At 36.8% G+C, this 21,209-nt stretch overlaps 4 protein-coding genes across 4 annotated transcripts in view; 2 read left to right on the top strand and 2 right to left on the bottom strand.

Moving 5' to 3' along the window:
* LOC134811576 (alpha-aminoadipic semialdehyde synthase, mitochondrial-like) overlaps window positions 1-7,059 on the bottom strand; it is a 70,712-nt gene extending 63,653 nt beyond the window's left edge. The window contains exon 1 of the mRNA XM_063818543.1: window positions 7,049-7,059. The gene's annotated coding sequence lies outside the window, so the exon portion shown is untranslated. The remainder of the gene's footprint in view (window positions 1-7,048) is intronic.
* Window positions 1,249-10,132, top strand: LOC134811581 (uncharacterized). The gene is made up of 8 exons (XM_063818551.1): window positions 1,249-1,344; window positions 1,431-1,555; window positions 2,085-2,260; window positions 7,428-7,472; window positions 8,161-8,268; window positions 8,416-8,581; window positions 8,835-8,910; window positions 9,321-10,132. Exons 1-8 carry the CDS (start codon window positions 1,278-1,280, stop codon window positions 9,536-9,538), a joined length of 981 nt encoding a protein of 326 aa, XP_063674621.1. The 5' UTR covers window positions 1,249-1,277; the 3' UTR covers window positions 9,539-10,132.
* LOC134811578 (glutamyl aminopeptidase-like) overlaps window positions 8,082-21,209 on the top strand; it is a 114,401-nt gene continuing 101,273 nt past the window's right edge. Inside the window, exon 1 of the mRNA XM_063818547.1 lies at window positions 8,082-8,092. The gene's annotated coding sequence lies outside the window, so the exon portion shown is untranslated. The remainder of the gene's footprint in view (window positions 8,093-21,209) is intronic.
* LOC134811579 (leucine-rich repeat-containing protein 71-like) lies at window positions 10,119-19,361 on the bottom strand. The gene is made up of 14 exons (XM_063818549.1): window positions 19,262-19,361; window positions 19,040-19,141; window positions 18,793-18,878; window positions 18,517-18,638; window positions 18,298-18,404; window positions 16,121-16,302; window positions 15,781-15,954; window positions 12,679-12,737; window positions 12,365-12,507; window positions 12,080-12,156; window positions 11,400-11,508; window positions 11,046-11,155; window positions 10,704-10,826; window positions 10,119-10,373 (listed from the first exon to the last, which is right to left on the bottom strand). Exons 1-14 carry the CDS (start codon window positions 19,359-19,361, stop codon window positions 10,371-10,373), a joined length of 1,497 nt encoding a protein of 498 aa, XP_063674619.1. The 3' UTR covers window positions 10,119-10,370.

Genomic DNA, 21,209 nt, shown 5'->3' with positions numbered 1-21,209 from the left:
ATATTTTTTTAGAAAAATAGTGTATTTGATAACTAATTAATGTTGGTGGGGAAATATTTATTAACTATTTTTCACATATAGTGCGATGATATATTTTATGTCATAAATTTTACTTAATTTTACTTTACTTTATAGGGGTTAGCAACACATCATGAGAAAAGACAATTTTTTTTAGAAAAGACAATTTTGTTATTTATCACCAATTTATTACACAATCAACCAATAAAATATATACATACATACCACATAAATAATATCCAACTAAATTTTGGCGCTAGATGATGACATCAGATAAGACACTATACTATTATAATTAATATACTTTAGTGGAGTTAGTGCGTATGCTAGCAGCTAGCTGGTATATAATACTCAAGCTGTTAAAGTCGACCTGACCACACCAGTTAGTGAAAGGACCCAGGTGCAGTTAAGATTTATAAGCCCTGTTTGACTGCTGAGAGTGGCGCTGGGTTTTATTTGTCATTATTTATTGTACTAAATTCAAAAATTTGATAATATTGCTACACTCAAGTTAAATTTAATTTTTAAGCTATATTGTCATGCGGCAGTTATAGCTGTATAATTATCAAATATGCTCGCTATATACTTTTATATATATCACATGTACATATTAGCTCATTATACCAACACAATTAAAAAACAATAGGCAAAAGATCTAAAACCAATACTGGCATGATACCAGGCCGAGACCAACATTGAACACATTGTTATCGAAAGCTGCAAGCTTATTATCATATGATTCCACTTTAACCCCTTATTATGCAGTCACCTTGAGGCAGTGTCGATGGATCATGTAAAAAGCGTTTTTGACAGGCTGTGCCCTTACCATAAGTAAACCAAACCATTTTTAAACAATAGGTATCAGTTTGTCTATTCCATTTGTGATTCATGATTCAAGGTCATTAGAAAAGTCCAGCATTTGGATCCTGGGGGTTGCTTGAATTTTCAGGTACAATTTACAAATCAGTGTTGCTCAGCTGCAATTTGATGAACACAAGTGTTGTGGAAGACAGAACATATCACAAATATATATATTTTTTTCAAAACGTTTCACGATCGACTTAGTGAGAGATATGGGCTGTGATTTTAAAAAACATTATTTGTTGCTTTTTCTTGTATGAAAATTAAATAAATAATTAACCAATCCAATCCGACAAGTAGTTGTTAATGGGATCGTTTAAATGTTACTGTTTAAAACTGATTATAGGTAGTGTTTTGCATATAGTTGTACTGAAAGCTCTTTATCAAAAGATAATAATATGCCAACAATAAACGACTCCTCGGAAGAGGTTTTGCAGTCAATCGGAAAGCACACCACGAAAATAGGTAATTCTTGGCATTATTCAGTTTGTTGTATTTATAATAAGGTTTTTTTGCCTTGTTTTTCTCACCGTAAATGTCAACTTTCCCAGGATCAGAAGAATTGCGTGACAAATGTCTGAATAATGCAGAAGAAGTGGCAGAGGATTCAAAAACCACTGATGCTGACATGGTCAAGACAGTTCCTTATTCCATCACTGTCCCCAGAAATGACGAGGTAATTTTTCCTTTGTAATGAAGGTTTAAATTGTCATGGGTCAGCTAACGCTCTATTCAGCTTAAAGCACTGTACATAATATTCCAGATTTCTTATATCATCCTTCATGTAAAGGATAATTGTGTATCTTGTAATCCAGACCAATACAGTCAGACTGTCTGATAGTGATGCCACAAAGATAATGTTTTAACGTTGAACGTTTACGCAAAAATCAAAACGGAGAATACTCTGGAAATCGCATACACTATAACTTTACAGTTTACACTGCATAAATATATATTAACTAGAACTTTCTTTGAATACAACTTCAAAATAAAAACTGCTTTAGATATTATGCTCTGCTGAAACCATTACAGCATCAATAATCAATAAACATTATACATACTTAGAGTCATCAATTAAAATTGGCTGGGTAATATTTTATTGGTTTCATATTGAAACATCTCGGTCCTGAAAAGTAAATGCGGTCCTGGCCGATCCTTGTGAGTCACCTACACCCTACCATAAGTTAACATACACCCACTTGCAGGTAGATGACGAGAGATTCACCCCGGTAACAGATAAGAGTGTAACCCCGGCTCCTGTCAGTCCTGCCCTAGCTCCTAAACCTAATTCTGCAGAGGAGGGCCCGAGTGAAGAGCCAGGACCAGATGAGGAGATCCGTATCTCGTCCAGACCCAGCAGTGCTTCTCCTGCTAGGCTCAGGTTAGTCGCCATTAACATACTTAATAAAATGTGATCTAAATAACACGTGGTCAGTTTGGATTAATATTTCGCCTTAAAACAACGGTAAACGGATTCCAAATTCTGAGACTGATTTTACTCAGGCTCCATAACATTTAAAAACTATTTATAATAACACTGTGGGATGCCATGTAAGCCTACGACCTGGAATCAGTAATTTAATAACTTGTTTACAGATATTTTTCCGTTGGAAAAATCGTGCTTTGTCTCGAATTCGATGATCGTTTTTGGTTCTGTGAAAATCTTCATTATCTCATCACAAAGATATAGTCGAATCTTACTGTGAAATATAGATTCGCGGCGGCTTGCAGTTCAGAGAATATGTAACTTTGTCTAGCTTTAAAAGTGATCGAGTTTTGCTTGATTGTTGTTTAATGAGCACTCGTGCTAGGTAAAATAATTACATGATTCTCAAGAATCAAGCAATATATTTAGCATGTATCTGCGTACCTTGCCATTTTAGTGAAAGTTGATCAAATTGGATAAGAATAACGGATGAGAACATGTAAAAATTACCTGATTAATGAGATTCAAAATATAGGCATAGGAGTCGCAAATGTGTGCTCGACTGTAGCGTGGGAATACTTGTACCGGCCTCAAATGCATGCATGTGCAGATATCCATCATATTTTAACTGACACACATACGTATTCAATAGAGAAACATGGAACATGATAATTTGCACAAAATATTATGCTATAAGGACGCGGTATAACAAAAACCTGACATGCTCCATGTAGTATTCTGAACGATTCTTTCCAGTTAGTTACGTTTGTAGTTTGATATTGCTCTCTCATTTGTTGCTTTTAAGAGCACAGATTGCGATATTATGAGCCACCTTGGACCAAACAAATGAACGTTTGTTATCTATTAATTTGTAGAATCTTTCTACTCGAGAAATGACGAGACAGCTTATAATCTGAAGCTGTACCGGCAGATTGTGGGGGAGTAGTACTAACGGCTGAATATTGTTGGCGGAAAGATAACACTCAATCAAAAATGCTATCAGCAAGCTTTGTTTTTTTAATTTAAGATTTGAGGGTAACACTTCACGGTGGAAATAGTGAATATCTAACGTCATACACAGATCATTAGTTTAAAATATTGTTGGCGGAGGTATTCTGGTTTTTTGTTGGCTCTTTTAGTCTTGTACTCTATGAAATTTTAAGATCAAGCGTAATAAACTGGTTACAATATTCACCACAACCTATCGAATAGTTCATCAGGGCACAGGTCACCCGACTGGTTTAATCAGTTCAATACATTTTCTGTGTAGCATTCCTATGTGGGGGCATAATCTGGTTTGGTATCTAAGAAATTTACAATATTAACCTTGGATGTTTCCAAAGTTTTAGTCGGGCAAACGAGGCATCGTAGACTGTTTTACACAATTGGTTGGCTCTATAGAAGAAGTTTGGCATTCTAGCTTTCCACCCAAACCCATTCTAGTTGCAAAAAACACGTTTTACAGCATTGAACTTCGACCGTCTTTCAATCGGTGAATATGCCATATGGATTTTAACTTTCAAGTCTCTGAAATACTGAAAATCTATCACACCTCCCCCATACATTCCTCCATTCCTTGTTTCCCAATTCTAGGTCTCTGTTCTAGTAATATCTTTATTACACCCATATTACATGTAATGTTAATGCAGTTCTATCGCCTATAATCATAGTTACAGACATCTGAACCCGTTGAACTAATGACATGTGCCCTGAGTAGTAATGACGTCATTCTGAATGGGACGTCATTCTTGAGTTTTCAGTGACAACTGTGATAGTGTGAAAACGGATAGCTCTAAAATCCCTTCCTGATAAATGTTGCGGAGATGAATGGTGATTGTGAGACACATTTATCCCCAAAATTAAATATTTAAACTTGATCATTAAAACTTAAAAAATTGAAAATCATAGTAAAATGACTGTACGGACGATAACTCAAGTAGTGAGCAAAACAAGACTTTATCCACCAACAAAAATCAAGACCCCCATTCCGGAGGAGACACCCACCTCTAACCCTGATGTATTGGATCAGATAGCCTTGTCAGATGATATGATACTTTGTGACGCTCTGAAGTCCACTGCTCGACAAAAACTGCCTCCGATTTGTTGGGATGATGCACTGTGGAGGTCTGAACTCTAATAGAATCTAATTAAAGTGTTAAAATTACTGATTTGTCACAGATTTAGCTTACAAATACACTTCCAATAGAGGATCCTATCTTAAGTTTTTCAAAGTTTTTCAAAGTTCATTTGGATCCAAATAGGTTCTAACTCCGTTCTCACCGGTAAATATGGTAAATATGGTAAATGGTTGAAAGTTCAACAATATTCGTAAACCACCTGGAACCTTCTCAAAGTCCTGTCACTGAGAAGTTATGAAACCATTATCGTGCATCCTGACGACGCCATAAATCTTTTAAATCATATGATGACCTTACATAAACCGTGATATAATAATAAATCTTGCGATTCGCTGTGTAAATATAATATAGAACGATCTGATAATACTCCCACAAGTGACAAGAGTTTGCTTGCTAACTTTTCGTAAGATTAATGTACAACTGCTATGCAGAGATATTGTACAGTCTTTAAAACGCAGCATTAAAACCAGAGATTTTGATCGGCTGACAAAGCAATTTTCAAATACGGACTGCGGAGGTTGTAAACTAATTTCACAACTACAATTATATAAATTTGCTGAGGATGATACAATAAGATTGTATTAAGCGTAGTTCGAATAGTTCTAATCTTCTCGCGTCAAAGAGTGGATTTAAAAATCTATAATTTTTGTTTGGGCCCGGACGGTGCCGGTGGTTCTAATGACCATTTACTAAGATACATAGATACAAAATACAATATAGTATAAATATTATAATCAGAAGTTTTATAAATCCTATCCGTCCAAGTTAAACTTGAAGGGCGCTACACGCACGACGAAAACTCCCTTTAATATGAGCTGAAGTAGACTACTAGTAGTAGAGCTAGTAGCGCATGAAATTGACAGAACTGAAAACGAAATCTGACAATTGTCGCGAAAACTACAGTTTGTGTGCTCAAAGTGTCGAGAAATACTGACAGTGCAAGACTGGGCACACAAGATGAGTTAAAACATCCTCCACACAACAAAAACTTGAATACACTAATAATAATCAATTATTAAAAACACACAAGCTCATTCTGCAGTCCTTATTAGTCTTATCAGTACTCTTTATAGCACCGTTTCGATAAAGTGTAGCTTACAGGCTGCTAGTTGACCAATTTTTCATGTCCCTGACGACCGTCTCTCTTTGCTTGGCTCTACTGTTCTGGAGATCGAAATGCTATAAACCCATACATTCCTAAAATTACCTCCCAATTCTAGGTTCTCTGTCTAGTAAATCTATTAACACCCATATTACATGTCATTGTTATGCAGTTCTATCGCCTATAATCATAGTTACAGACATCTGAACCCGTTGAACTAATGACATGTGCCCTGAGTAGTAATGACGTCATTCTGAATGGGACGTCATTCTTGAGTTTTCAGTGACAACTGTGATAGTGTGAAAACGAATAGCTCTAAAATCCCTTCCTGATAAATGTTGCGGAGATGAATGGTGATTGTGAGACACATTTATCCCCAAAATTAAATATTTAAACTAGATCATTAAAACTTAAAAAATTGAAACTCATAGTAAAATGACTGTACAGACGATAACTCAAGTAGTGAGCAAAACAAGACTTTATCCACCAACAAAAATCAAGACCCCCATTCCGGAGGAGACACCCACCTCTAACCCTGATGTATTGGATCAGATAGCCTTGTCAGATGATATGATACTTTGTGACGCTCTGAAGTCCACTGCTCGACAAAAACTGCCTCCGATTTGTTGGGATGATGCACTGTGGAGGTCTGAACTCTAATAGAATCTAATTTAAGTGTTAAAATTACTGATTTGTCACAGATTTAGCTTACAAATACACTTCTAATAGAGGATCCTATCTTAAATTTTTCAAAGTTCATTTGGATCCAAATAGGTTCTAACTCCGTTCTCACCGGTAAATATGGTAAATATGGTAAATGGTTGAAAGTTCAACAATATTCGTAAACCACCTTCTCAAAGTCCTGTCACTGAGAAGTTATGAAACCGTTATCGTGCATCCTGACGACGCCATAAATCTTTTAAATCATATGATGACCTTACATAAACCGTGATATAATAATAAATCTTGCGATTCGCTGTGTAAGTGTGTAAATATAATATAGAACGATCTGATAATACTCCCACAAGTGACAAGAGTTTGCTTGCTAACTTTTCGTAAGATTAATGTACAACTGCAGAGATATTCTACATTTAAAGCGCAGCATTAAAACCAGAGATTTTGATCGGCTGACAAAGCAATTTTCAAATGCGGACTGCGGAGGTTGTAAACTAATTTCACAACTACAATTATATAAATTTGCTGAGGATGATACAATAAGATTGTATTAAGCGTAGTTCGAATAGTTCTAATCTTCTCGCGTCAAAGAGTGGATTTAAAAATCTATAATATAATGTGCAGCAGAAAACAACCATTTTCGTACGTGATTACAAGTTTTTGTGCACTGGTGGATTCGGGTAGTGTTATTGAGTCTCATGATTTTATGTTTCTTTCATTCAAATTTCTGATTGTTTCTGAATATACTCAGTGAAGACAGATTCTAATGAAATAAATAGCTGAATAACGTATCGAAATTTCTACGTCATACTCATATCTTCATATTCTCAATAAATGTAATAGATAGTGTAGTGTTGTAATTTGTTTTAATTAGTTTTTGAGCACTGAAATCTGTAAATATAAAAAATACTATCCATTGCCGAATGACAAGGGGTTACAATAAATGTTTTTGGCTACCATTTTTTTAAATGTCGTGAATCGAGAAATTTAGAAAATTCACGATGGCTTCTTTTAAATTCTAAAGAATTAGTTTCTGAAAAATATCTTGATTTTTCCAGCACCTCAGATATTCTTATTTGAAGAATATTAAAGTTAACAATGTTCCACGACAAAATTTCAGAAAATTTAAACTTACCTTCTCACGTGGATTTATCACGTTAATTTAAACAGCGCTCCTGTCTAAAATTTCATAACCCTCATTTTACAGGTCCGCAGGGAAAGAGAAATCACCAAGCGAAGTTTTGAAGTTTAAGTGAGTAAATTATTCTTGTTAACTTACTCCCAAGCTTACTGCGTTAATTGGCACGTTTTAAACATGGATGCTTTTGATACATTAGGAATCAACATCGACATCTTGGCAGCCTACTGAATGGATATCTAATACTTGTGTAGTGTCACGTGTCAAAACAGAATTGAGCTTCCAAGCAAACTTTGTTATAAACCTTTGTTATGTCTGCCACAAGTATGCATAAAGTAATAGATAACCTATCTTACCGTGACTAGCTAGACAAGTTTTAAACGCAAGAAGTTCGAACGAGGTTTTAAAATCAAACAGATTCGCGTTAAAATGACACGTGATAAATTATTGCGGTCTTCTATAAATCACTATTATGTATGGCGCAACAAAATTTATAGTGTATTTCGGCAGCTAGTGCAGTTTAAAATCGAGCGCGCGCAGGCCAACGCGCACGTGGTTAATTGAGTTTAGCGTTCGTTCCTCTTGGGTACGTTATTTACAACATGCATGCTACAGCCTACAAGTCAAGAATTAAGCACTTTAATAATAATATTAGTTGAAGCACTCAATACAGTGATAATTATCCTTCAGTCTCCGAGAAATTCACTCTGAATCAGGATTCTTCATTTATTGTTGTGAATCTTTAAAAATGGAAAATGAGTATTTCAATGCCTTTGAAATTGATAATATGTCAACCCTACAGGGCTATGCCTCAACATTCTGATCTACTCAATCTGTATACTGCGAAATCATCTCCGAAAAACCAGCAGAAACCTATTTCTTTCAGAGAGCTTACTGCAGAATTCGACAGGTTTGCAAATACATTTTTCATGATGAAAATATGATATACTTAGTTAATGTTATGTTAAATGTATTGAAAATTAAATCTAGGCTCACATGCGTTTTTCGCGAAATTTTCTCCAGTTTCGACGTCGAAAAAATACCCCCCCTTCGCCAGGATGCTAAAGCCACTGAGTCAGCAATATGCGGCCAATTCTACACAAGGTAACTCAGATGACTGGTATTACGACACAAGTGGAGATTGTGAGCATCCAGTACTGGCTGTGGAGCCTAGAAACCCTGCTACTCCTCCTACTTCCTTCAAAATTCACAAACAAAGAACGGTAAACTGAAACTCTGCAATGATTTTCTTTCTGGTTGATTGCTACTTCAGCGTGTACAATTGCTTCCCTGAACTTCTTTCATGTTTCATGGCCGTTCAATCTTGAAAGTGAAACTCGCCTAATATAATACGGCATTTTAAACCAAACCAGATTTTAATATAGCTTATATGACCGTCAGCTATAAAGTTACCGATTCTCTGTTGTAAATTTAGTGAAACTATGACCTGACTCTTAGACTATATTACTTTGTCAGGTAATAAAGCCCGGTTACACCTATCTGGAACCAGTTCTCATGGATGTACCTATGAGTCCTGAGTACAGCGAACAAGGTCAGTATTTATATCATTAAAGTTTAGATTGACGCTAAGAATCACGTAGTATTGAGAAGGGGCAATTATAAATCTTGTATGTTCCATTTTATAAATAGGAATAATTGAGTTGCTAGCCTTAATAATTATCAGGTGACATCTGTTTGAATTCAATGTACATAATAGCGTTTTTTGCACCCCCTATGCATTACGTGAGGCTTGTTTTGCACCCTCTCATTGTGTACCGTTTAATGAACAAGCCCATGATAACGTACAATATGTGACTATGATGCCGACGTTTTGTTGAGGCCCGACGGTGTCTTACAATGCAAGGGTTTTTACAATTCGTATCTTAATTTTGAAATTTGGTTGCTGTCTGTTTTTTGTTACTATTACCAACCAATTGCAATCTTATCTGTTACTATTGTCAGGTATTGAGAATCTGCTGGAGATAGCAGCGAACATGAAACCCATCCCACCAAGGATTGACAACTTTACCCACCACCCGCCATCCCGTCACCTCTTGAAGCCGTGCTACTACAGTCCCCGTCTTAACAAACCAGCTGTTCGTAAACCAAAACAAAACATCGCCTTAAACAGCAAATTCACCAGCCACTCAAAGTGCAGCACAGCTAATATTGACATGTGAGATGGATCTCTGGAGTAGTTCAACTCCATGAGCAAGACTTTACGGACTTGAACAATTGTGATTTGGTTTTAAGGCCGTACTTGTGACAGACTGTTATTTCGCTGTATAGGCAGCGAATTGAATCATTAGACTTGGATTTTAGTGTTTTCGATGTTTATCAGGCGAGGAAAAGTGGTTGAAAACTTCAAAGATGGAGAGAGCTCATTAAAAGAGTTATCTTCCTTATTTCAGTCATGAATTAAAAAATCAAACATTCATGAAAATTGGATATTTGATTGACTAAAAAATACAATTATCAATTATTAAACTTCGAATTGACTAAAAATGTTATTGATTTTATTTGAACAATTCCTTTTACAGAAAAAGAAACTATCAAAATTTTCACCTTCCCACACGAAGAGCTGACAGGAAAGATTTAAAATTAATGTCTCAGATTTTTTTTCAGTAATTGAATGTTAAGTGCTTGTAAATTATTATGGATTTTGAGTAATGATTTCAGATTGATTTTGAGAGAGTGATTTAGTCACAGGAAATTCTGATTTGCAGTTTAGATTTCCTTTTTTGTAGATTTCAGCTAAATTGTTTCAGAAAACAGCGAAGAACTTTATTTGGTTGAAATAAAAACTATTTACAAATTCATAACTAAAATATCCGTCTCTACACAGAAAATTTGTCTCAAAATCTCCACTCAGAGTTCTGTATGTCCAGCTTAAAGTAGTTTCACAGGCCGGCAACCAGATCAAAACGATATCATCAAGTTTTAGGGTACCGGGTAGGTTGTCCATTAAATCTGAATTAATTTAAACACCGTCCCGTTCTCAGCGTCTCTTTTTCACTGGAAGAGAAAAGTGAGTTAAGTAGGATTGAAATAAGTCTTGACACATTAGTGAGTAAATATAATTTAAAAAGTCTTATCCAGCTAGGCATATCTTATGCGCGGCTCAGATTGCCATAGCAACAAAAATAATTGCGCGAGAAGAATTTCATCAGAATAGCAAAGCGCGTTCCGTTTACCTTTCAAAGAAGAACGTTTTGATGTTTTGACTCATGTTGGCAAGAGTTAATCTTTATTTCATGTTAACATTTCAACATTCTACAATATACAGTCGATCCCACATCGGCCAATAAAGTGAAGAAAGTGAAGGGGTAATAATTAAAGACATACAGTTTGAGCGGTGATATTGCTCTGATCTTCTTCAATGAGAGGTTGTTCATAGAAGGGGTCTCGTCGGGTCATGATGTCGACCAATTCAGTGTAGTATCTGCTCTCATTGTCATATCTGTTATTCTGAAATGGGAAGGTTCTTGTTAGTAGAATTTGTTTCAGTATCTAGATAAAGACATTACATTTTACATGGGCCATTTTTCCAGATAAGAGCTTCACGGAAAGCTGCTTGTCCACGATCTAGCTTAAAGACAAAGAGTAAGCAATATTTAAGGTTATCTCTGGGGTAATCGAACCTAAAATGTGTAACTTATCATGAAGCCTCCAAAAATTTGTGTGCACCTTTAAAGTTAAACGAAGGAGTCCTTTGATTCCACGTTTCATGGTGCTATTTTCTTGGAAGTGAAGAGCTTTGTAGAGATATGTAATACCATTATCGTCGATAGCGTTATCTGTGCAAAGAATTAAGTTAAAAGCAAAAGTCAAGATCATGAGATCATTTTAAGGGAAGATTAGAGAATATTACAGTTGATGAGAAAGTGTAGATGAATAAATGCTCAAGTTTTAAGTATTGAAATTAATACATTAATCGAACTACATCTGGTCATTAAGAATCATAATGAGATTCAAATTTTCAGACATGAGGTAAAGTTGAAAAACTGAAACAACAATCTGAATACCAGCTGCAAAACTCACTATTAAGGTTGAGACAGGTCAGGGCGTAGTTGCCAGGAACGACAATTTTACCTTCTTTTTCAGACATGTTGGACTCCAGGAGAGGATTACTGAACTCGACCACCTCAGGCTGGGGAGTCTTAAAAGTCAGGTTTTAGTTTTCAGTCTAATATTAAGGTAAAATTTAGAAATAAGTTAAGTTTTTGTTTGAATTGTTGTCAGTAAAAACTTCTTAGATTTTACTGTCATATTCATAAGTTGGATATATCTAGTTTTTGGAGTATAATGATAGGCCAGCCGATGTGACAATTTTCTTGTTTATAAAAGTGGGATAAAAATGATATTTTTCATTTCATTTCAAATGTGCCCGAAACAACTAGCAGGGCTGGAATGCAACTTGCGCTTCGAGTTGGAATGTAACCGCGGTATTCTCACCTCTGTAGAACGAGTAATAATTTCGAAATATCACGTGCTATTACACACGAGCTCACGTGGTGTTACGACGCAATCGTAACAGGTTATTAATGCTGCCAGCTACTCAAACCATAAACTTCGGTGCAATCTATTGCAGTTGCATGAAAATCACAGCGTCAGATTATTCCTACTACTTCCGGGAATAAAACACAAATATGAGAAAGTCTGTCGGTAATAAATGTGGGTAAAGAATAAATAAAGCTAAATATAGAAAACAGGAAACAGACCTCCTGCTCTTTCTCCTCCTGATACTTCTTGCCAGCTGTTCCCTTTTTAATGTTCCCTTTTTTAGCGTCTGCAGCCCCTGCTCGGGATCCTTAAGTATCAGCATTAGCTAGCAAGCATTAGCAGCTAATTAAGTAGCTTACTATTTAATTAACCGACTAGTTTACTAATTTACGAATAGCAACATCGATGAAGCACTAGTTGAATTATTTAAGGCTAAAATATGCTTTGTTGCTTTAGCATTACAACATGAATAGTAAAAAAGAAGAACTGATTGAACTATTAACCTTTGCGTTTGTCGTCTTTCCCCTTGTTCCCCATATCCGACTTTCTGCCATCTTTAGTTCCAGGTTTCTCCATCTTGTCCTGTTTCTTGTTTCCCTTTCCACTTGCTCCACCCTTCCCTTTCTTGTCAAGCGCCGTGTGAGACCTGTTAATTCAGAATAATTAATAAAAAATCATATCAAAAAAGACTTCATTGTTCAATCGCCAACTTTCTCTAATCTCTTTCTTGAACAGCTATATTGCCTGGAGAGCAATTTGACGTGCAGTCATTAACAAATTAGCTAAATCACGAGAATAACCTGTAGGTGGTACTCACCCAGTTCTACTGTTGCTACCGGGCCTGTCTTTAGTTCTACCTCCAGGAGTTGTTGGCGGCTGAAATCGAAGGGTGCTCTCAATTTTAACACTCAATTGTTATACTTTGCTTCTACACAATGGCTTTTTATACTCAGAAAGAAATCATTCAAGATTAGAGAAAACACGCATTTTTTGGAAGTAAGTCGTCTAGACTCGTACCACCAAAGTCATATCAATAAGTTTAAACATTTTAATTTTTATGCGTCGATTTGATATTAACGAATTCAAATTTACTTAATTTTGAAGTGATCAAGAAAATCATAAGATGGGTGTGATCATCAGACATATAATTGGCGATTCATCTGTTTTTGAATAGGACAATTGGAGTAATCACGTGATCAACTATAAAAAGTAATTAATTTCACAAGAATAGCTCTTTTATGGAATTATGAACAAAATCATGAAAATCAGTTGAATGTTTGGGTCTGGTTAGAATATTATAATTTAATCCATCAATTGCCTCAGTTTAGACCAAATTTCTCATTATATCTCATTATGTAGCATAACATAATCGCATTATGCGGCATTAGATTAACGCATTATGCGGTATTACATAACCACATAACATCATAATAGATGACAAGCTCATGCAGTGTACCTTGTGACTGACACTGCGACTATACTTGTCGTGCGAAGGAGAACTACCAAATGTTGGAGTGCTCTCTATTCGGCTCAGCTTACTGGCTGACAAACCGCTCCCTGACCGGCCCTAAACATTCGAACTTCAGTTACAAAACCCGCTATATTACAAAACCCGGTAAATGGTCAGGTAAAGTTGGCACAATAAAACATCAAGATTTGGCGCTAGAATAAAATCACTTGTCAGCTAAATAAACAAAGTTAACAAGACGTGCACTATGTTTGCTTTTCTTTCAAAATGGCTGGTTTAGCTTGTTAACGTTTGATGTTGTACAGTTACAATAGTTTAGTGAACATTTTGATATTGTTAGAAAACTGTGACTCTCACAAACTGGTGCTCTTCATTGACTACTCAGTGACTACTAATTGACTACTCGTTGACTACTAATTGACTACTCAGTGACTACTAATTGACTACTCAGTGACTACTCAGTGACTACTCAGTGACTACTCAGTGACTACCACAAGATGCGAGGTTGTAAGATATGTGGTCACGAGTTACGAGATGATATGAGCGTAATGAGATGTGGTCACATGTTCCACAACATGTGCCTCAATATTTGGAAAGAGTCCTTCTCAACCTGCCCTACTTGCTATCACACTATCTCAGGTGAGAAATAGGGGGTCCAGAGTGATATATATATATACGTATATAAATTATAATATGAACTCAGAAAATAGTGATCTATTGTAGGATTGTTAAGCTGATATCAAGTAGCCAAGTATAATCAGACTAAATGTTCTGACAACGTGTGGGGTAGGTATAAACTACCCAAAAAGTTTGAGAACCCCTAAAGTTAGCCTATTCCCCAATAAATGGCCAAACATCGACTCATTGTAGGTGCGATACAGGTGGACACAGATGAAGAGCAGGAGCAAGGAGGGAACTTCGCCAGAACACGCTCAGAGAGGTACAGGTCACGTGACAGAGGTTGGAACACTAAACCACGTTCTAAACCAGGAACTAGACCACCACAACCCCACCACAACCACAACACCCCACCACAACCCCACTTTAACCACAACACCTTGGTACCTACTCTGGACCCCTCTCTGTTGAACCTCTCTATTGGCGAACTACTCTCCTCGCCTACTGACCCCAGACTCTATGATATGGAGTGCGAGATTTCTAAACTCAAACTTGATCTCAAGTGGGTGTGAATAGTTAATAGTCACTGATGGTTACCAGGTAACCAGGTAACCAGGTAACCAGGTAACCAGGTAACCAGGTAACCAGGTAACCAGGTAACCAGGTAACCAGGTAACCAGGTAACCAGGTAACCAGGTAACCAGGTAACCAGGTAACCAGGTAACCAGGTAACCAGGTAACCAGGTAACCAGGTAACCAGGTAACCAGGCAACCAGGTAACCAGGTAACCAGGTAACCAGGTAACCAGGTAACCAGGTAACCAGGTAACCAGGTAACCAGGTTACCAGGTTACCAGGTAACCAGGTAACCAGGTAACCAGGTAACACTACTAGATGGTCTCAAGTGGGTGTGAATAGTTAATAGTCACTGATGGTGTTGTACCTTTATACTTTTATACAATCGTTTACTTAGCATGCACTTACTCACGGTGCATGCTAAATTACATATCATCAAAAGAACTAAGATAAATATCTCTTTGGTCCAAACAGAACAGTGACACTCATTGTTATAGTGTGATAGAGGTTTTCTAACAAATACGTCGCTGAAGATTTGGACAATTAAACTAAATCAAGATGCTTGATTACTCGACTGAATTAGTGAGTTAATATAACTCAAACTCGCAGGTATGAACGGAGACTGAGGAGACACCTAGAGACGGAGCTAGATGCAGAGAGGAGAAACAGGGAACATGAAAAGCAGCTCCTTCTTCACAATATGGCGGGAAAATCTAACCAAGTGGAGGTGAAAAGCGAGAAAGTGGTGAAAAGAGAAGAGAAACGGGCAAAGAAGGACAAGAACATGAGCAGAAGTAGCAGCTCTCTTTTCAAAAAATCTTCCAAGTCAACGTGATATTCGGAGTTGTCAATGGAGTCCAAATGTCTAACCTCTCCAAACGCACGATTATGTCGGAAGTACCAAAGAACAAAGTACTGTTAAGTGTTATAGGAGCCTTTGAAATGTGATACAAAAGTATATCGGTATCCCTGATTTTACATTTTATGTATGACCACATTGTAGAGTCTTATTTACGTTATTTAATTAATGCCGATTGATCATTACAGCTATTTCTAAATTCTAACACAGAGTATCAAATATAAATTTTGTAAAAATGTATTAAAATGGTTGATTTTAAATCTGGGTAGGTAGAGTTGTCCAATAAACGTGTATAAAATAACTAGCAGTAACTAGTAAGTAGTAACGTTAGAACTTAGAACGTTGATCGAGGTTTAGTATTCATAAGTAAATCTTACGACTCCGTCCATCACAACTTACATCGTCGGTAGCCAGGGCCGACTTGTTTTCTGAAATAAGTTTGCGTCTTGCTACAATCTCCTCGTGGCTTAGTGTTAAACTGGTGAGTATCTCGGACAAAGCTTTAGTTCCAACATCTGTGAGCTTGTTACCACTCAGATTTAGGGTCAACAGTGTTCTGTTCATCCGTAATCCCTGTAAAGTAGTGATTTTAGTTTCACAGGATATTTTACAGCCTAGTTTGTAATCCTGGAAATTCAAAGAAAATTGCAATTAAACTCTTAAATTTAATTCTAGATAGTAATTACTATTCGCAAGAACTTGATGATTTTACACTTTTTGAAATGATCAAGTTGTGTACCCGTGCAAGATGCTGGGCTCCCTCATCCTCGATCGAGTTATTGTGTAGAGAAAGGTTAGTCAATGACTTATTGGTAGCTAGCGCTGTAGAGAAGAGTGCAATGTCAGTGCAACTGATCTTGTTAGATCTCAGAGATAGGGAGCTGATTGTGCAGTCTTCAGACAACAGCAGATGGAAATGACCTGACAGATTAACAGCTGATCAGTACACAAAAGTCACGTGAACTGGGGAAATGACAAGTGTTCAATTCAGTGGGTATTTTTATAAACACACAAGAAATATATTGATTAACTGATTTATTTAGAAATACCTGCACACTAGTGCCATCTAACGAGACACTCCTTATTGCAAATTTGAAGAGCAGTTCCAATAATTGGAGAGCTCCCTGCTAGACCATGCCAAAAACTGAGGTAATATTTGTTAGCACGGAGAATGGAGGTATCAAAGTGTTAAGAGGTTAAGCTATACTGAGAATCTAACGAACTAGAATGAAAAATGGTTTTTCACAGTTACCTATGGTGGTCAAAGTTTGGGGAGAGCCAATAGAACATTGCAAGATTCAGTAGAACTTTCCATCCTTTAATGTAAAAGACTTATAGAATCTTATACGACATCTCCACCGAAATCGGAGAATGCGATTAGTTATAACATTGAATAAACAAACCAGCTGAGATGAAGACATAGCGAGTGAACTGGAAAGTATGAGACTGTTGGATGATAGATAGGAACTGAGACGAGAAGAATAGTTAGAGATGAGGTGGACTGAGGAGGGGAGGCAGGAAGAAGACTGGGGAGGATCAGGAAGACCCAGGAGGACCCAGGAGGAGGAGGAGGAGGAGGACCCAGGAGGAGGAGGAGGACTGAGGAGGAGGACTGACGATGACTGAGAAGGAGGAGGACTGAGGAGTACTGAGGAGGATGGCTGAGGAGGATGGCTGGGGAGGATGGCTGAGGAGGATGACTGAGGAGGATGACCGAGAGGGAGGAGGAGGAGGACTCAGGAGGAGGACTCAGAAGGAAGAGGAGGAGGACTCAGGAGGAGGACTCAGGAGGAGGACTTAGGAGAAATGAGAAGGAGGACTGAGGAGAACTAAGGAGGAGGAGGAGGAGGACTGAATAGGAGGAGGAGAAGGAGGGGGACTGGGAGAGGACTGGGGAGGAGGACTGATGAGAAGGATGAGGAGGAGGACCCAGGAGGAGGAGGAGGACTGGGGAGGAGGAGGACTGTTGAGGACTGATGAGGAGGACTGAGGACGAGGAGGAGGAGTAGGAGGAGGACTGAGGAGGGGAGGAGGAAGAGGAGGAAGAGGACTGAGGAAGATCAGGAAGACCCAGGGGGAGGAGGAGGAAGAGTAGGAGGAGGAAGCATCTAAATGTTATTTCCATTTTTGTCCGTTTTTGTCCATTTTTGTCCGTTTTTGTCCGCTCTATTTTTTGTCCGTTTTGAAAATATAGGGTACCGAACGGACAAAAAACATGATCCCCCTATAACAGCAAAAATTGAACATTTTATTTAGCAATTTAGGTGTCCATTAATGTCCGCCTATGTCCGCCTATGTCCGCCTATGTCCGTCTATGTCCGCCTATGTCCGTCTATGTCCGCCTATGTCCGTCTATGTCCGCCTATGTCCGCCTATGTCCTGTCCTTTTTGGATTCTATGAGACAAGCGGACATAGACGGACGTGACACCCCCCCCCCCAATATAGTAGTGATTTTAGTTTCACAGGATATTTTACAGCCTAGTTTGTAATCCTGGAAATTCAAAGAAAATTGCAATGAAACTCTTAAATTAAATTCTAGATAGTAATTACTATTCGCAAGAACTTGATAATTTGACACTTTTTAAAATGATCAAGTTGTGTACCCGTGCAAGGTGCTGAGCTCCCTCATCCTCGATCGAGTTATTGTGTAGAGAAAGGTTAGTCAATGACTTATTGGTAGCTAGCGCTGTAGAGAAGAGTGCAATGTCAGTGCAACTGATCTTGTTAGATCTCAGAGATAGGGAGCTGATTGTGCAGTCTTCAGACAACAGCAGATGGAAATGACCTGACAGATTAACAGCTGATCAGTACACAAAAGTCACGTGAACTGGGGAAATGACAAGTGTTCAATTCAGTGGGTATTTTTATAAACACACAAGAAATATATTGATTAACTGATTTATTTTATGAAATACCTGCACACTCAGGGTTGCCATCTAACGAGACACTCCTAATTGCAATTTTTGAAAGCATGTTCACAATAATGTGGAGAGCTTCCCTGTCTAAACCACATCGCCAAAAACTGAGGTTAATATTTGTTAGCACGGATAATGGTGGTATCAAAGTGTTAAGAGGTATACTGTAGATATCTAACTGAACTAGAAGTTGAAAAAAATGGGTTTTTCACAGTTTACCTTATGGTGGTCAAAGTTTGGGGAGCAGCCAAATTTAGAACATTCAAAATTCCAGTAGAAACTTTCCATCCTTTAATGTAAAAACTTTTTATAGAATCTTTATTATCATCATCTTGCTCAACCTGAAATATCGGAGAATCGATTAGCTTTATAAATTGAATTAACATCAAATACCTAGCTGAGATGAAAGACAAATAGCCTGTGAGTGTAGATTGTTTTGAAAGTATTGCTATACTGCTTGTGGAGATGAATTTACGACTATAATATTTGACTTACTTCTACACATGGTTTCAAGTACTCATATTTGTCTTTAGTAGTATATGTTGTTGGAACACCTTCTGCTGGTTCTGTGCCAAGTGATGCTGCACATGTTGCAAAATTAGTAAAACAAAGATTTTTTCGTAAAACAAAGAAGAAATTAGGTTATGCATTTTTAATTATACGACAAAATTATCTCAAGGATAGAAGTTAAATAAACTTTATAGAAACAATGTCTTATTTGGTATTCTCTAAAAATATTAACCTGGACTTTGCCCCCTCTGCTTAAGGAGAATAGGGGCTAACTCTGATCGCTTGCAAATTTCATTGTAATCAGTTCTGTAGTCACCAGTCAATGCGTAAGCTTCTGTTAGATGGATTGTTTTAAGTGATCTTGGTTTAATTTATTTTTTTGCAGCAAATTACAAATTTATTTTATGAACTATAAAACTACAGGAACATTACATGATTTAATAGGAATATTTACCTGGAGAATTATCATCTGCCACCTCCTCATCTTCGAGTTCACCTTCGACAGCTTGCACAGTTTCCTCCTTGGCTGCGGCCTTTTCCTTTTTCTTTGCCATATTCTAATTCTACTAATAATGAACAGTTAATCAGAAATCTATTTGTTTGAGCAAACTTTCAATTTTTATAAGTTAAAATTCAAGTTAAATATTAGTTTCGTAGTTACAGCAATACTTATTAATCTAAATGGTTGACAGTTATCGACATTTTGTAATATAGTTACTATGTAATGGAAGTTCATACCAAGGAAGTTCATACCATTGCATCTTTTGTTTACCAGATTATTCCAAAAAATTCGAAATACATAAAAATTGGGCAGAGAAGATTCACATTTTCTCACCAGATGCATGATATTAACCTTCCAAAGGAAAAAAAATCTTAAGTAACCTTAACCACAACAGTTCTTTAAATTACCATCAGCTTGCTGTAGCCACTTAATACATTTACTTCTTCAACAAAATAAATTCAGCCCTTAAAAGAGTCCTTGTACAAAATCTTTCGCCAAATTTCGTGTGCTCCTGTGAGCTGGGCTAAATTATTAACACTGTCCTTTGTATTGAGCTCCTTCCACTCTGCACTCAGTATTATAAATTCATTTTACAATTTGTTTACTAATACCCACTTGCATTTCTCACTTGAAGTCTCTTAAAATATTGTTATCTTTATGAAGAAACATCACCAACTAGTCTCCCCAAAATGTGGTCTCATTTTCTGGGTCATTGGCTATGACCTACGCTTTCAAGAATGAAAAAGGGCACTCAACCTGGTCCCGGTTCAAATCAAACTTCTTTTTATATGTTTAATTTCTACTGAGTTAAACTCTTTACAGGGCCTCTCCATACCAGTAACCCCAATATACCGGGCTTCTTCTTTCCCTGACATTTATTCAATTAAACCGTGATATGCCGGTTCGTGCAAGTAAATGTGATTTATCAGAGCTAACATTGCATTTAGTGGCTAGTTAAATACATAACAAGCTGTATTCTATCGTAATACGACAAAATACGTGCACACTGCACATACGGCCCCTACATAATACAACGAAGAAACTGAACAGGGAACCCCTTGATATGTTGTTTGAGAGACTATAGATGCTAAAAACTGCAATCATCATGACCAAGCAGATCAGGTCTTAATCTGGTTTCATCCAATAGATGTAGTAAGAGTGTGACAAAAGTCAAGAATCTTCAGTGTTCTTTTCTTCCAGAGCGGGTTGTTCCTTATTGGAACAAACTCCCTTCGGAGGTAAAGAACTGCTTGCAGACAGTTTTGAGTTTTAAAATTGGATTGGAAAGTTTTAAAAAGGATATGATTTCTAAATGTGTCAGAAATAAGGAAAAACACAATGATTATTTTTGGTTTCATCCTTAGACCTTATGTAGCAAAGAAACGTTTTATAAATCTTTACTCCACTGGGAAGTATGAATAAATTAAACATTTTTTAATGATGTTGTTATTTATAATTAATATTTGATAAATTATTACTTTTAAATTTGATGAAGAAATAGTCACTGTATATTTTTCCATGTAGTGCAATGAAACTTTGTAGACGTTTATAGTGATGATGTTATGTCATAATTTATATTTTACTTTACTTTTACGTTATGACTGGAATAAGTCTCCCTGGTTCAATCACAAAAACCGCGCGCCGTATATTGGCCAAAATAAAAATAATTATTTCCAATTTTTTGAATAAGTTATCTTGTTCCAAAATACTTACATTATAAATCTAATTGAATTTAATTATAAAATGAACTGCACAACAAATATGAACCCCTGTAATATTTCATTTTTTAGATCAAAACTCCGAAAAAACGAAAAAAATGGTGTAATTTTTGCATTTTAACCGTCAATGTCACTCTTTTATTAAAAATATTTTATAGTTACACTGTTATTATATAAAAGAA

The sequence above is a fragment of the Bolinopsis microptera genome, chromosome 2, assembly GCF_026151205.1.
Source record: "Bolinopsis microptera isolate Bmic1 chromosome 2, MBARI_Bmic_1.0, whole genome shotgun sequence".
Classification (NCBI taxonomy): domain Eukaryota; kingdom Metazoa; phylum Ctenophora; class Tentaculata; order Lobata; family Bolinopsidae; genus Bolinopsis; species Bolinopsis microptera.
Note: the sequence above shows the minus strand (reverse complement) of the source record. Positions and strands in the feature narration are given on the sequence as shown.